Source organism: Capricornis sumatraensis, chromosome 16 (assembly GCF_032405125.1).
Source record: "Capricornis sumatraensis isolate serow.1 chromosome 16, serow.2, whole genome shotgun sequence".
Lineage (NCBI taxonomy): Eukaryota > Metazoa > Chordata > Mammalia > Artiodactyla > Bovidae > Capricornis > Capricornis sumatraensis.
In genome coordinates this window covers 76,797,897-76,814,507 of record NC_091084.1, presented here as the reverse complement: position 1 = coordinate 76,814,507, position 16,611 = coordinate 76,797,897, and the positions used below count along the sequence as shown (strand labels likewise).

The 16,611-nt window shown below is 54.4% G+C and overlaps 1 protein-coding gene across 3 annotated transcripts in view; it reads right to left on the bottom strand.

Moving 5' to 3' along the window:
• Positions 1–15,566, bottom strand: part of CREB3L1 (cAMP responsive element binding protein 3 like 1) — a 37,850-nt gene extending 22,284 nt beyond the window's left edge. For all 3 annotated transcript variants that reach the window (XM_068988410.1, XM_068988411.1, XM_068988412.1), the window contains exon 1: positions 15,411–15,566. In XM_068988410.1, coding sequence (XP_068844511.1) covers positions 15,411–15,512 — 102 coding nt within the window. In that variant the 5' untranslated portion in view covers positions 15,513–15,566. The remainder of the gene's footprint in view (positions 1–15,410) is intronic.
• Positions 15,567–16,611: the final 1,045 nt, after the last annotated feature.

Below are 16,611 nucleotides of genomic sequence, written 5' to 3'. Positions count from 1 at the left end.
TGGGAAAGGAGACCCCCCCCCCCAAGCTGCCGCAGCCGCAGAGCGCCCCCTTCTCTCAAGCCCCCTAGAACGTCGGCGTGGCTGCGCCCCCATCACGGTCTTCTGCCCCTCCCCCGGTCCAGGCTGATGCAGTCTGTTTGGGGAAAGGAGGGAGGAGACCGGAGTGGGTCCAGGCTGAGCCGTGGGATAAGGATTGGGGGGGGGGGGGGCGGGGAATGCCGAGCCCGGACATTCCTTCCGAGAGAGTGAGCTCTGCTGAGAGACGGGGGGAGGAGAGCCCTTCCCCTCCCCCGCAGGCTACCCCCCTCATACATTCCCGGACGGTTACTTGCCTCGTGGTCACTAGAAAATTGCCCCCATTTCAAGCTGAGGGGCCACCAGTCTGAGTCACTGTTGTGCCCTGTGTGGGGGTGGGGTGAGGGTAGGGTCAAGAGAGAACAGGGAGGGGCTTGGGGAAGGGAGGTGGGCCCCTGGGTACACAGTTGTCAGGCCCTCCCAGCCTTTAAGCATCACACTCCAGTCATTTGACTTCCCTGACGGCTCAGACAGTAACCAGTCTGCTTGCTGGGCAAGAGACTCTGGTTCGATCCCTGATTCGTGAAGATCCCTTGGAGGAGGAAATGGCAACCCACTCCAATATTCTTGTCTGGGAAATTCCATGGACAGAGGAGCCTGGTGGGCTACAGTCCATGGGGTCACCATGAGTCAGACATGACCCAGCGGCTAACACACATTCATCCAGTCATTTGCAGGGAGGGGGTTGCAGGTGAGATCCAGGCATCCTCCCAGAGCTAGACTGGAAGGCTGTCCTGGACTCAGACCCAGGAGACCCCAGTTCAAGATCCAGCTGTGCTCTGAGATCTGGGCAGGCGCAGGCGGCGTCTTCTGTCCAGGCCCGCTTCCCCTGTCTGAGTTCCTGTTAAGGCAGGGATGGCAGGCGCAGGTGAAGTGCACTAGTCCTCAGAAAGTGGGCTCTTTTCCTCTGCCCTGGCCTCTCTGGGGACTATGAAGGGATGGAGCCAGTTTTCCTCATCCCTGGAGCCAGCCCCTCCCTGAGCCTTCCTGGCAGGGCATGGGGGGGTGAAGGGAAGCACATTGTTCCAAGCTCCAACCTCACTCTCATCCCCCATTCCCCACAGGCCCCGGGAAGGCAGCTGCTGAGGTTTCATATTTTCCCCCTACCGAACGAACTCTTCACCACAGAGCCCAAGTCCAAATAAGCAGAAATGCTTCCCTGTGTGTGTGTGTGCCCATGCGTGTGCGCGTGTGCACATGCTACGCAGATGTGGGCTGTGAGGTTCCTTCTTACACAGGGAAACCCCACCCCCTGACACCACGCAGCCCGAGATCCCTATAGACACATTCAGACTGTTCCCTATAGAGCCCAGCACGGGTGCTGTTGGATCAATACACATACCCTCTCTGGGCTCACACAGGCTGTCACCGGCAGCCACTAAGACAGAACCAACAAGAACACACTCCTCATGTGTGATCAAACAGACACAAACTCCCATGTGCGCACACACTCACACGTGTGGTCACCCCAGACAGTCACGGTCACAGACGTGCTCATGCACATTCTTACAGGAACACATACAACGTCTCACACCACCACAGAACCGAATGCCGACTGTGCCAAGCCACACGCCTGAGTCATGTGACCCCCCACCCCCACTGAAGGAGCCTTGGGATTCCTGGGCTGGCCTGGGGCTGGGACAATGAGGCCTGGGACTGGGAGAGGGCGCCACATGGGGAACGAGCTTTTCTGTGCCTGTGTGCTAGAGAAAGGAAGAGGGGAGAGGGAAGGGCAGCTGGTACCCACCACAGGCTGCCGCTGTGCAGAGAAGGGGCCACAGTCTCTCCAGCTCCCCCCCATCCTGTTAGGCTCTCCAACTCCCTCTCCTGACTTTGTGAGCCCATCCCTGGCCAGGCCATGGGGCCCTCAGGAAAGTGGGGAGCTGGCCTGCAGGTTCCCAGCCAGCCCCTGGCATCTTCTAACCAGGCGGCCCATGTGCTGTGGCCCAACCCTGGGGCGGGTGCCAGGTACTGTCTGGGCAGGAGGAAGCGATGGCAGTTAGTGCCGCCGCCCAGGGCTGGGATTAGCTGTGACTGGCACTACTGAGGGCACAGCAGCCCATGGTCTGGCTGCTGGAGATGTTGGTCCATAGGCAGTGGCCAGAGGATCCCTGCGGGACAGCTCAGGACACTGGAGACCAAGTGCCAGGACTGGCACTGGGGACTGCGGGAGAGTCAGGGCGTCTAATCCCATCCACCTATTCATCATTTATCTTCGTTAGTGTAGTGGTGAGTGTTCCCGCCTGCCACTTATTCATCATTTATGCATTTGTTCAGGGTTTACTGAGGACCTACTGTGCACCTGTGGACACAGAAATGAACTAAGCCCAGTTCCTGTTCACAGAAGGCTTCCTGACTAGCAGTGTGACCACCCATTTCTGAAGGTAGGTCCAAGGCTTGAACTCTCCTCTGTCTCGAACAGTCTCCACCTTGCGTCAAGAGGGATCTTCTAACATAAATATGATGATGTGACTTCCCTGCTCACTGTCCACTAGTGACTCCCTTTGGCTCTTAGGATAGTTGAGAAGTTTCTCAGTGTCGCTTGAAATGACCCAGCCGTGTCACATCTGGGTCTTGCTGTGTCCAGTCCTCATCTGTGTCTCCAAAGTCCAGCACCGGTCCCAGCACGTCACAGGTGCTCAGCTGTTTGCTGAGTGACTGAGCAAGTGGGTGAATGAAGGAAAGAGCCAGGGAGCAAAGGGACGGAGGCCTTTTATTCTGCAGCTGAGCCTCCAGGAATGACCTGCCCTGAATTCCGCTATGATGCCAGCTTGCTCCTGCTCCAGGCAGAGTTTCCATGTGTCTGGACACCTTCCCTCAACTCCTCCCTAGTGGGGCCCATTGTACCCATTCTCCGGGTTGTTCCTTCCCAAGGCTTTGCTCTCTTAAGCCCCAGCCAGACCAGGTCCCCGGGGAACACAGCCCCCAACTCAGCACTGGAGGCACTGTCCCCAGACTTAGGCCAGGCCCAAGAGTATAAATGGAGCCCAGCGGCCAGCCGGCTGGGCTGCTCTCCCGGCCCCTGGCCAGCTGGAAGGCCCTTTTGGGCCAGAGCCTGCCACCAGGCTCTGGCTGGAATTCCCTTGGCCTCCCCTCTCCTCTGTGCACTCAGCGTTTGGCCTCTGGCTTCCTCAGCGGTCCCAGCCTGTCTGAGTTGTCCTCAGGTTTTATTTTTGGAAGAAGTTGCATTCTCTCCTTATTTACTCCCTTCCTTCAGGGAAGGTGTGGGACCCCTGGGCTCAGCTGGGGATCGGGCTGTGACTCCGAGGGGGTTGGACTTCTCTGCAGGAGGAACCTCCAAAGATGCCTGACCCATCTGATGCTTCAAAGCCAGCGGCCTCTGCCCTCCTTCCCCCACCCAGTGTATGACTAATGCCTGCCCCTGCCCTTCTCAAAGAGCTTCACGATAGCCAAAAGAAATCATTACGATCTTCAGAGTTGAAAGGAATTCTGGCATCATCACGTCCATCCCCTTTCCCTTGTGGAGGCGGTGGAGTTTAACGGTTAGGAGCAGACAGATCCTATTCTAACCCCAGCTCTGCTCCCTGAGGTGTAGCCTTGGGCAAGTTACTTAACCTCTTTGAGCCTCTGCCTCAGCTATAAACTAGGAGTATTTATACCTACCCCAGCACCTGTGAGGTTGCTGTGAGGGTCAAATGAGGTCACATTTGTCAACTGCTTTGTGCAGTGCAGGATACATAGAAGGCTCCCTTCAAATCTAGTTATTATTATTAAGGAGAGGGAAACGGAGAGTCAAGAAAGAGAGTGGACTTGCCAGGACCACATCGCCCAAGGTACGCAGCCGCTCCCAGAGTCTCTGTTCTGTCTCCAACTCCCGTCCAAGGAGAAGGGAGGGGGCAGGCATCATCAGCCCAGAGGAGGAATCTCCTTGAGTCAGTCACTTGGGCAAACCCCTGGGTCTTTCATGTCTGCCTCCCGCATCAGGCCAGGCCCTCCTCTGACTCAGGCATTACCTCCACTGCCCCAAGGGTTTCTTTCTTGCTCCCTGGGAGTGAGAGGTCCCACACCCGGCCCCGAGGTGGACCCTAGGCCAGTGGGACTCTGAGAGAAGGGGGAAACGCTGGGTCCTGACATCACAGAGTGGAGAAGCTGGAGCCACAGCCATCAGGCCAGCTGGGGCCCTTCCAGCGCGTCCAGATGTCTCAGGAATGTGCTGAGCTGGGAACTACCTCGGTCCTTCCCTCACCACCCCCAGCCCCCCAGCCCCTCATCTGCTTGCTCGAGCTCTGCCTCTGCCCACCCCCTGCCCGTCCTCTTTCATCTCTCCCTGGGGGAGCCTCACGTCCACTGTCCCTCTGGTACCTTGCCTCAGTCCAGCTCCCTCTCAGGCCTCTGAAGGGGTCGCCAAAGGCCAAAAAATTAAAAAAAAAAAAAAAAAAAGCCCTTCCCCTTCCACACACCCCATGGGCTGACCATGACCGATGGTGGGGAGATGGAAGCCTGAGCTAACTGGGAGGAGAAAGTTCTGAGCAGATAATGCCTGCCAGATCCCAAATGTGGAACTGATTTGCAGCCTTGGGAGAGAGAGGGGTGAAGGCTTTGGGGTGGTAGAGGGCAGGGTTGATCCTCCTCTCTGGGAGGGTGATGGAAGGGGCTTTGGGTATCTTGTCCCAGCTGATTGGTGCGAGGGCCAAGGAGAGGAGGTGCCAAGCGGGGCTGGGCTCAGAGGGAGGGCTCAGATCCTTCTAGGTTCCTTCGAGGTCAATAAGGACACGCTTGGTCTGATAGTGGAGGGTCTTGAACTGTAATGCGGGGGTAAAGGAACCCCCTTAAGGTCTTGGGGCTGGGCCAGGAGGCAGGACATGGTTCAGATCAGAGCTAGGACAGCTTGTATCTCTGCAAGGGTGGAGCTGCCTTGGGCCTCCCCAGGTCAGCCTGGCCCTGAGTGCTGGGGATGAGGCAGTCAGCAGGGAACTGGTGCTCTTGGCCAGTGCGCGAGTCACATCAGGGCAAGGGGTAGAAATCAGAGAAGAGAAGGGCCCTGGGGTCTGCTGCTGCCTCAGCCTGCTCTGGGCACAGAGAGGGCCCACGGTGCTGTCTGTCTTGTGGGAGAGGCCCTGTTCATGCAGACAGGCAGACAGCTTGGTTATCCTAATGGACCCTAGACCTCCCAGCACTGAGACAGCTCAGGACAGCTGGGACCCCCACCCTGTCCAGCTCAGAACTTTGTTTGAAAACTTGCGTTGTCTCCCTTCTGCCAGCTGAAAACACTCCCAGTTCCTAAGCACAGCATTCAAGGTCTGTTACAGATTGATCTCAACTTCCCACTGTAGCTGGAGTGCCTCATCTTTCCTTTCCCTGCAGCCTAGTTGGATGGCTCCTTAAACCTGGAGCTGGAAGCTCCACGGCTGCAGGGCTTTTTGCTTGTATCATTCCCTGTGCCTGGAAGGCCTTTACCCTTATCTCCTCGTTCTAACTCCTATCATCTTTTAAGGTGCTGCTTCCCCCAGGAAGCCTTCCTTGATCATCCAGGTGGAAGAATCCTATCCATTTTCACTGTAGCACTCATAGACGGTTAGGTCACTGGTTAATATCATGCCTTGAACTCTAATTATCCACAATGGGGCCCATCTCTCCTTCTAAACTTTAACCACCTTGAAGGTCGGATATAGGATAGATTTTATCCTGAACCCACTGCAGGGTTTCACATAGGCCTGGCATATAGCATTCCTAATAATAATTATTATGAGAGTTGATATTTATATGCCAGGTACTGAAGCTCCAGTACTTTGGACACTTGATGTGAAAAACCAACTCACTGGAAAAGACCCTGATGCTGGGAAAGATGGACAGCAAAAGGAAAAGGGGGTGGCAGAGGATGAGATGGTTGGATGGCATCACCAACTTAACAGACATGAGTGTGAGCAAACTCTGGGAGATAATGAAGGACACGGAAGCCTGGTATGCTGCAGTTCGTCGGGTCGCAAAGGGTTGGATACGACTTAGCGACTGAACAACTGTTCTAGCTCCTTCCATGCAGTTCCTGATTTAAATTTCAGAAGACTAGGTAAGTACTATCAGTACTGCCATTTAATGGGAGAGGAAACTGAGGCACAGAGAAGAGAGAGTGAGTGAGTGGTTGAGCCGGGATTTGAGCCTAAGCTCTGGTTGCAGAGCTTGTGCTCTTAAGGACCTGTGATGACCCTGGACGTGGGAGGAGTGATGGATTTCTCTGCCGCCCCAGTCCCACCTGGTGCAGGGCCAGACACAAAATATGGGCCCCCGTTCCATGCACTGGGTCTTCACCTGGGTTTCTGGGTTTGCCCATCCCTGGCCATCCCTCTCCTGACATCCTGGAAGACAGAGGCCTGAGAAAGGGCCTAGGGTCTTCGGCTTTTACCCAAAGAAGGCAGCTTTTCAGCTTCAGGGAGGTCAAACAGACGGGCAAATAAAACCCCCATGGTTAGGGATCGGCAAAGGGATGAAGCTGGGACATTCCTCCAGGGCTGTCCGGTGCTGGGGACCTGCCTTTCTGACAACGACAATCAGGATAAAAACACCAGTGACAACTACTATTTTGCTTATAGGGGGCTTGCCATGTGCCATGCGCTGTGCTAGATTCTGCAAGAGTTATCTGACTGAGTTCTTAAGTACCCTGTGTGCTACAGTCATCTTTCCTTTATGGATGAGGAAAATAAGCTCAGAGAGGTTAAGGCACCTGTCCAAACTGACCCAGATGACGAGAGGTGAGAGCCTCAGTTTGCTCCCAGGTCTGGCCAGGGCTAAAATTGACCACTAGTGGTCATCCTACCCCACCTCAGGTATGGCTTGGTTTCCCAGGGCTTCTGAGGTATCTGCCATCTGACCTGGGATTTGCTGTATTGTCAGGTGGGGTCTGGGAATAGGCACCAGGTCTCAGGAGAATTCCTATCCAGGATCTGCCCAGAGTGGAGTGTGGATTTAGAGTCTGCCACTCAACTTTTCCACCAACTCATGCAACTTTGAGAGCCCAGGATATTGAGAGCTGGGTCAATTGCTTGAGCTAGTAATGAGTGCCTAGGTGTCCATTTTATTATACTTTGTAATTCATATATATGCGTATATATATATTCTCTTATGTGCATGACATATTTCATATAGAAAAGGCCACCATCATTAGGAGATTGGGACTCATACGCACACTACTATATATCAAGTAGATAACTAACAAGGACCTACTGTGTAGCATAGGGAACTCTACTCAATATTCTGTAATAACCCATATGGGAAAAGAATCTGAAAAAGAACGGATATATAAAAAAGTTGGCTTAAAGCTCAACATTCAGAAAACGAAGATCATGGCATCCACGGTCCCATCACTTCATGGGAAATAGATGGGGAAACAGTGGAAACAGTGTCAGACTTTATTTTTTGGGGCTCCAAAATCACTGCAGATGGTGATTGCAGCCATGAAATTAAAAGACCCTTACTCCTTGGAAGAAAAGTTATGAGCAACCTAGATAGTATATTCAAAAGCAGGGACATTACTTTGCCAACTAAGGTCCATCTAGTCAAGGCTGTGGTTTTTCCAGTAGTCATGTATGGATGTGAGAGTTGGACTGTGAAGAAGGCTGAGCGCCGAAGAATTGAAGCTTTTGAACTGTGGTGTTGGAAAAGACTCTTGAGAGTCCCTTGGACTGCAAGGAGATCCAACCAGTCCATTCTGAAGGAGATCAGCCCTGGGATTTCTTTGGAAGGAATGATGCTAAAGCTGAAACTCCAGTACTTTGGCCACCTCATGCAAAGAGTTGACTCATTGGAAAAGACTCTGATGCTGGGAGGGATTGGGGGCAGGAGGAGAAGGGAACGACAGAGGATGAGGTGGCTGGATGGCATCACTGACTCGATGGACATGAGTCTGAGTAAACTGCAGGAGTTGGTGATGGACAGGGAGGCCTGGCGTGCTGCGGTTCATGGGGTCGCAAAGAGTCAGACACGACTGAGCGACTGAACTGAAATGAACTGAACTGAACTGAACTGAATAAGTGATTCACTTGGCTGTAAACTCGAAACTAACACAACATTGTAAATCAAGTATACGTCAATAAAACTTGGAAAAAAAACAGAAAGAAAAGGCCCATGATAGAGTAAAAGGCATATGTGGGATTGAGGTGAAGATTCACTACTTGATAAATAAACAAAAGCCACCTGAAGTACCATCAGAGCTGGATGTGTGGAAGTACCCTTTCTTCCATTACCCAGCCACCCCCTTGTTCATCCCTCTGTCACCCCTTCTCACTCCTTCCTTCCATCTATTCAATAAATAAACATCTCCTGAGCACTCAATCACTATGGCCATGACTAGGGAATAGACAAAAATAATTGCCCTACCCTCAAGAACTCTCAGTCTAGTTCAGCAATGAGGAAACTGAGGCCCGGAAAGTGGAAGTGACTTGCCCAAGGTCACACAGTGAGCTGGGGAGATGAGGTGACGAGCGGACATTCCACAGAGGGGAACACATGGGGAAGGCTTAGCCCTGCCTGCCTCCCTGGCAAGTCCCCTCAGTTGCTTTAAACTTGCCTGCCAGGGGCTTCCCTGGTGGTCCAGCGGTTAGGAATCCACCTGTCAGTGCGGAGGACAAACGTTCAGTCCCTGGTCTGGGCTTGGGAGGGGAGCATCCACACTCTGTGGGGCAGCAAAGCCCCTGCATCACGACTACTGAACCTGCCCTCCTAGAGCCGATGCTCTGCAACAATAGAGGAGGCCCCGCTTGCCCCAACTAGTGCAAGCCTGCACGCATCAGTGAAAACCTAGCACAGCCAAAAATAAGTAAATAAGCATTAAAGAGAAAAGAAAAGCAAACTGCCTCCTGTCTCTCCATGAGGGCCTGAAGAGCCGGCCTTTCTCCACTGTTGCTTTCCTTTCTGTTATTCTTTTGGAAGGGGGAAGCGGGGGACAGCTGCTGCTGCTGCTGTCCAGCTGTTTGGTCGGACCACACAGCCCAGCCCAGATGTGTCAGCCGCTCTGTGATGGGTGAAGTGGCTCCTGGGCCCAGAACCAAGGGGTCAGGGCAGCTGCAGCGAAGGCTCTGTCCTTCGAGAGCTGGGGGACGAGGCACACTGAACCCGGCAGCAGGGAAGCCCAGCATTGCTCCAGCCGCGAAGCTGGCCTCTCAGATGACATGCTATGTCCAGGCTGTAAGTTTCGGCATCTTTGACTTTGCAGGGATATCCCCTTTGATCTGCTTTCTCTCACGGTCAGAGATCTGGGCTGTATCTTGCCCCTCCCAGCTGCCTGAACCGGACATCCTCAGGCCTACCTTCCCCCCAGTCCTGCTCCAGGGTTCTGCTACCTACCCTGCCTGCTGAGGCAGATCACATCGTGTTCCAGCCAGAGCAATGCTCGTGGTCTTGACTTAGCTCCACCCAGACCTTCCTCCTCCATCCTGCCCTTGGAGTGCTGAGCCGGCCAGAAGAACAGCCTGTTCTCTGGCTTCTGGAGCTGCTTTCTTGATGGAGGTTCAAGGGCAAGCCATGTCCCACAGAGGGATGCTCTGAGAGGACTTGGGACCAGGACCTGCAGGAGAAACACCCTATGGGGGAGGGGAAGACACAAAGTGGGGTGCCCTTCATCCTTCCCTGTCCTGGTACAGTGGCCAGCCAGACCCTCCTGGGGAGTCCTGGGAGCTGCAGAGAGCAAAGCTCCAAGATCCCAGGTGGGCCAGGGAGTGAGGATGAAGAGAAAGTAGGGGAAGGGATGTGGGGTCTCTCCTCTCACAGGCCAGGCAATGTGTTGGCTCTGCCCTTAAAGCTCTAGGCATCCATGGCGCCCTAAAGATGGGAGTAGGTGAGGGTGAAGGTGAGGCCCCCCTGCTGTCTGCGATCTCAAATGTTCCTTGCCCTAGAGGGCAAGTTCAAATCAGAACGAGAATGGTAGAGAAGACAGGGCTTTCTCCCCCTTGGCCCCATGGGACCCTGCCCTGAGAACAGCATTTAGATCTCCCTTCCTCTGTAAGGGTCAGTTTTCTCATCTTCACAAGGGACAATAATGCCTGTATACCAGGCTCAGTAAAAGGGACACAGCCCCAGTCCACCCTGCTGAAATGCCTCCTGATAACTCCTTTGCCAACAAGGATGGGGATATTGGAGAGGGAGGGAGTGGAGGTCATCTCCTCTGAGTCTTCCAAGACCAGCAGCCCAGCTGGGGGCGCCTCCTTGGCTCTCTTGGTGCCCTGCTCCCTCGTGGCATCTGCAGTGCCACTCTGTCCACATCCCTGTCTGTCTCTCTCACTCAGTCGTGAGTGGCTGGAGGTCACTCTGCATGGTGACCTGCACTGGCGCTCCTTTAGTTCCCAGTTGTTAAAGGATGGGATGTGTGTGTTGAAGAATAACCAAGCAAATTCCCGGCCAGTCCAGGGAAGCCGGAGGGCCCTCACAGCAGAACGGGGCATAGACAGCATTTTTGTGGGATCCAGTATCCCCGTTACCCTCAGGGCTGGCCAGGCCAGGACCCCCTCTGGAATTATCAGTACATGTCCTGAACACTCAGGACTGTCTTTACGAAAACTGTCTCCCCTTCCCTTCCAAGGACTGCCTTGATCTGCAGTCATTTTCTCTATAAATACAGTAAACCCTGGAAATGGAGCAAAGTACACTGCAACGTGACCCAGACTTGGCTTCTGTCCTATACCTGGGGCCCATCTCAAATAAAGGTGGGCAAAACTCTTATCTTTGTGGGGCTGGTAAAGAAGTGGCTGCCTTGTGCTCCTTTGGAACGTCCTTCGTTTGGTCTGCTGCATGTACTGAGGTTTCTCATCTTCACTTTTGTATTTTTTTGTGACAGTACAGACCAACTGAAAAGTACTACTTTTCATGGATCCTACAATAACATAACTCCACATTTACATGATTGAAAATTTCTGCACTTGGCTTATTGTCTCACGGCAGAGTTTTACTATATTAAGGGCCTGTTTTGTGCCATGGTACTGTCCTAGGTTTATGACGATGAACACAGCTGACATGGTCTCTGTTCTCAGGGAACAGGCTTACTCACAGAGGAAATGGACAATAAGCTGATAAGATAACTGTAAACTGGGATATGGGCTATGAAGAAATCAAAGGGCTGAAACAAGGACGTCCCTGGTGGTCCAGCAGCTGACTCCACACTTCCACCGCAGGGGCCATGGGTTCAGTCCCTGGTCAGAGAAGTGAGAGCCTGAGTGCCGTGCAATATGGTCAACAACAGCCACAAAGAACTGAAACGAAATGATAGAGGGATTCACTTAAGGTGGTTGGAAAGGCTTCTCTAACAGGGTGACATCTGAACTGAGGAAGATGAGATGGAGAGAGCTGGAGGGAAGGGAAAGCATTCTAGAGGTCAGGAATAGCATGTACACAGGCCCTGGGGCAGGACTAGAAAAGATTTAGTTTTAAGCTGGGTGAGTGTGGATCCAGGTGTCCCAGAGCAACCTGAACAATGGGAAACTGGGGAGGATGGAAGCCCTGGAGCTAACCAGTGCTCGAGGGTGAGGCCTAAGCCACAAGTTCAAATATGCTGTGGATCAGTCAGCTGGAGATGATCCTAGACCAGGGGCTATGGGAGTCTGCATAGGGTAGGGTAGGGATGATTCAAGGCAATGATAATTTATTGGAAATCTTCCTGAATTTCAGAGACAGTGTGGGCCACAGGACCCTAATGGCTGGGAGGAGATGAGGATTCTTTTTCCTCTTCCCTAAAGAATGTGTGGCCTGGCCTGGGTTCCCTTTCATTCATCAGCAACGGTTGGTTGAAGCCTCCTTTGTGCCAAGCACTGTGCTAGGCACCGGGGGGATACAGCAATGAACAAGACAGATAAACACCTGCCCTTAAGGAGCTCACATCTTAGCTGGGCGGAGGGGGAGCAAAAACAAAATACAAAGCTGCCCACAACAAACCCAGCATTTTGGAAGAGGAGGAAGTGTCTGGAGTGATCTCCCTTCCTGAATGGGGGCACTGAGATTTGGGCTCCTCCATTAGTTTTTCTCTATTAGCTTTTTACTAGTGTATTCTATTTGGAGACCAGAGTTCTTTCCTCCTTGGATCCTCTCTCCTGTTGGTGAAAATTTAAAGAGAAACACACACACACACACACACACACACACACACACACACACACACACACACCCCTCCCCTTTTAAGGGCCCACACACAGACAAAGAAACACCCAAATGCACATACTTCTCTAATCTCCCTAAATCCCCCAAAGGCTGGGGTGGTGATGGTAGCGGTTCCCTGCTCAGTGCAGGAGAAGCCAGGCTAGGGGGCCTGGGGACAATGATCAGCCTTAGCTCTCACACCCCTCTTCTCCAGGCCTGGTCCCTGGTCCCAGTCATTCCCACACCTGGCCTCCCCAGCTGCAGGGAGGTGAATGAGTGTGCTGGGCAAACATCCTTGCAGCTTCCTGCTGCGCCCCTCGGAGACAACAGAACTCTTCTTCCGCCTGCCCCTCCTCCCCACACCCTCCCAGCTGTGGGGCTTCTTGGGGATCCAGAGCCATTTCCCGCTAGAGAAACCAGAGTCATCCTTTCCCCTGAGCCAGAGGACGGAGCTGGTATCTCTGGGGATGTGACCTGTTCTCCCTCTGGTCCTTTATCCCAGTTGTTTGAACAGCAGGCCCTCTCTCCTACCTGTCCAGGGGTTGAGGGGTCCCAGGGAAGAGGGCTGTAGTTTGGGGGAGTGGTGCACATCAGGAACTGTGGGAGAGTGGGGAGAGGATGGGAGGAGAAGCCCCCTCATTGGGCAGGAAAGGGAGCTCCTTCCCAGGGGTGTCTCTGAGAATCACAGAGACTAGATTGCCACAGGATAAAGATGGCCTCATAGAAGGAAACATACAGCACCCCTGGCCACCTCCAAGCACACAAGACTTATGCAGAGTATGCAACTCATTCTCCTGCCTCTGATTTCTTACACACTTGTGTTCAGGTGAACATCCTTTTTGATTTTTGCCTTTTTAACAGAGTAATAGAGCACACATGGTTTCTACTGTGACTTCATGGCCTTTATCTGGATTTGTAAGGATAGTGAATAACCTACCCTCCATCTTCCAGACTGAGAAGCACACAGACCTCACCCATTCCCATCTTCAACCCTGGAAACACTTTCCTATCCTTATGCAGAAAGAAAAGGGAGTTGGGGATGAGGTTGGAATGGGTTCCCAACTGGGAGGGACCTTAGACATCTAAAGGGAGGCACCGGAAAAGGAAGGTAACTTGCTCAGGGGCACACAGCAACTCCTACCCGAGCAGTCCTTACCACCGGCACCATTAGCCTCCAGAGCGTGTTACCTACAGAAACTTACCTGGCAGGCGTCATCCCACAGTCATCTTCAATTTTCTCACTAAATCTCTATAATAACACTATGGGAAAGCCTTCTATAGCTCCATGTTTCAGATAAAGAATCCAAGGCCCACAGGAAGAAAAGTCACTTGTCTGAACTGCCCAGCTGGCTGGCAGCAGAAGCACGGCTAGAACCCAGTTTCCTGATTCCCATCCCAGGGGCTTTCTTTCCTCTTAGAAATTCTTCCCTCTCCACCTGCCTCACCTGGCCTTGCTTGGGCCTGAGATAAGGAGCTCCCTCAGCAGAGTTTTTCCTCCCCAGGCCCAGTAATGGATATCACTGTCTGATCACAATTCACGCATCCTTTCCTGCGCTGGACCAAGGCCCAGATGAGCAGCTGGGGGACACAAGGCTCAATGCAGCCGCAGCAGGAGGCTGTAGGCGGCAGAGTTCATTCAGAAGAAAGCCCAAATTGGAGCTGCTGCGGGCTCAGGGAACCTCACAGGGGGCTCCACCAACAAAGGCATGCGCTCCAGCAAGCCCCCCTCCCTCCGAGCAGTGTCTGTTACCAACTTCAGGAGGGGTGTGTGGAACTCCAGATCCCTGGGCCACAGCATCGTTGGAAAGACTGATCCAATCTCTCCCTGTATTGTAAACGAGGAAACAGGCGCAGGCGGGAAAGCATAGCCCAGGCTCCCAGGGAGAAGCAGAAGCAGAGGCGGGACTAGAACTCTGGTCTCCCTACTACCAGCTCAAGCTCTCTCCCCTGCTCCTTGTCTGCAGAAGTGTGCTCTCTCTAACTGGAACCCGGGACCTTCCTCGGAGAGCAGGGTGACCTGGATCTGCTGCCTAATGGAGGACCAGGGGACCTCTCACCCCGTGCCTCCCTGTCTCAGGTTCCTGTCTTTGGGCTTGTTTACCCATCAGCAGCATGGGACAGTTTAGGTGGAAGTCCAAGATGCCCAATCCCTTAAGTCTGTGTGCACTCGACTCTTGTCTGCCAAATTCATGGTACTCGCAGGAGTTAAGAGGTCAGCAAATAGAGACCCTTGAGATGAATACTATGCGTATGAGAGAGGTAGTTCACTGCTCGGGGTGGGGATCCCCTCAGAACCCCCAAGCTGTCCTCGTTTCAACTCTTCATGCCCTTCTGAACCCCAGTACTTTCTCCCCTTACAGAGCCCATCTCCCACCCTACCCCCCATCCAAGCGCCCGAAGGCTGAGCCCGAGAGAAGGAGGGAGGGAAGAAGAAAGAAGCCACGTTTCTTTACCGGGGGTGGGGGTGGGGGTGGGCACAAGCCGGGAGACACGGATAGTTACAAGCCTCGGGGAGCGAGACTCGAGGGACTGAGACAGACCTAGAGAAAAACCTCCCTCCTCCTGAGCGATCACCCTGTGCTGCCCCCGACCAGTTGAGGGTCAGGTCCTTCCCTGGGGGAAATCTCTGGCCTGATTTCCTGGGGGGCAGGCACAGCACACCCCTGAATTTCCGAGTCTGGCTCAAAATCGGGGTCTGGCTCCGGCGCCCCCACCCCCAATGGGCGTCTGGTCTCTGGCCCTTCGAACATTCCCCTGTGCGCCCCCCAGCGGAGAGCCAGAGGCAGAGCCACCGAGGTCCTAAAGGGGGCGCAGGAAAGGGCGCCGCCACTGTGTCCAATCTGGCCCCGGAACCCCGGGCTGGGGGCTGGAGGACGACTAGCAGAACCGCGGCAGGAGCAGAATCGGTGTCTCTTGAGCTCATATTCGGGGATCGGATGGCCCCGACTCCTCGACAAGTTCCCTTCCCCTGGAAGGCCGAGGCTAGTGTATCCACACGGACGGAGCCCCCAGGAGGAGCGCGGACTGGCGCAAGCTCGGAGGCTCGGGTCCAGGTTCGGGGTTCCAGGGAAGTGTCGAGGGATCGGGTCACCGAATCTCAGAGCCCTAAGTACGTGTCTCTCAAGGGGACCCAGCGCCGAGCCGCCCGCCCCCCACTTCTGCCCAGTGATGTGTATAGTCCCGTTCTTCTGGAGGCCCCAGGTGCACCGCGAAGAGGCGTAAGGAGTGGTGGAAGGCGAAGCCCAGACCCTTCATCTTACCGCATTGTTGAGGAAATCCGACTCGTTCAGATCCCCCAAGTCCAGGAAGCTGGATCCGGGGAACAGCCTGTCGGCCGGGAAGGGCTCCAAGACCGCGTCCATCGCGGCCGGCTCCGGAGACCCCCCTACGGCTGGGCTTCCCCTCACTCCAGGGCGGCGGCGCGCCCGGCCCAGAGCTCCGGCCCGAGCGCTGGCAAGCGGGCGGGGTAGGCGGGGGGGCGGGCAGGTCCCGGGCGAAGCCCCGGGGGAGGGGCGGGCAGAGGCGGCGCGGCCCCGGGTCGGGGGCGCGGGGGGCGCGGAGGCCTTAGGGCAGCGGCGCAGAGCGGGCTGCGCTCAGGGGCCCCGGGCGCACCGCGGGCATCTAGCCGACTCCTCCTCCGCCGGCTCCTCCCGGGGCACAGCTGGCTTCCATGGGGAGCCCGGGAGTAGGGCTGAGGGCTTGAGGAGCCCCCCCGGACAGGGTGGGAGCCGGGGGCGGGGGAGCTCAGCGCTCCCCCCCCGAGACTGGGTGGCTGCCGGGCGCTCCGCTCTCTCTGCGTCTCCCTCTGCGCGGCTTCTGTCACTTTTCCTCTGCGAAGCCGGGAACCCCGGGCTGGTTAGCCCAGCTGGCCGAGGCGCCACGCCTCCCATATCAATATTCACGATAATTTCATATTAATGAGGAGGGGGTGTGGTCTAAGGAGTTATTTCCCTACTCCTTTAAAGAGACAGCTCCGAGCTAGTCTTGCAAATCTCTGTTGCTCAAGGTAGGGGCTTGAAGCAAACATTTCCTAGCTCCAGTAACCTTGTTCTTTGAACCTCAGCCTTTTAAGGCTTTGCCAACCACACTCCCATTAAGTTCACGAGGGAGCTGAGTTATTTCTATTCCTCTAGGCTTATGCAGGAGTCTGAACCAAGTCCATAGTCAGAGAATTCCATCTCATGGGCCCCTCCACGAATCTCCTCTCATGGGGGGATTTTCAGGTCTCCTCCTCCAAGAAGCCTTCCCTGACCCCAGACTGAAGCCGTTACCATTACTATAGATTCACAGGATATGGTGTGCTTACCTCCTTGATCGTCATTGTTTGTTCCTGTGTCTCTGACCCCTCTGGACTCTGAGATCCCTAGGGCAAAGACTGTATCTGGCTTTCCTGTGTGTGAAAGTTATTGGGAGGGGGGAGGGCAGGAGAGATGAGGTAAGGACCCCTCTTCTCATCAAGTA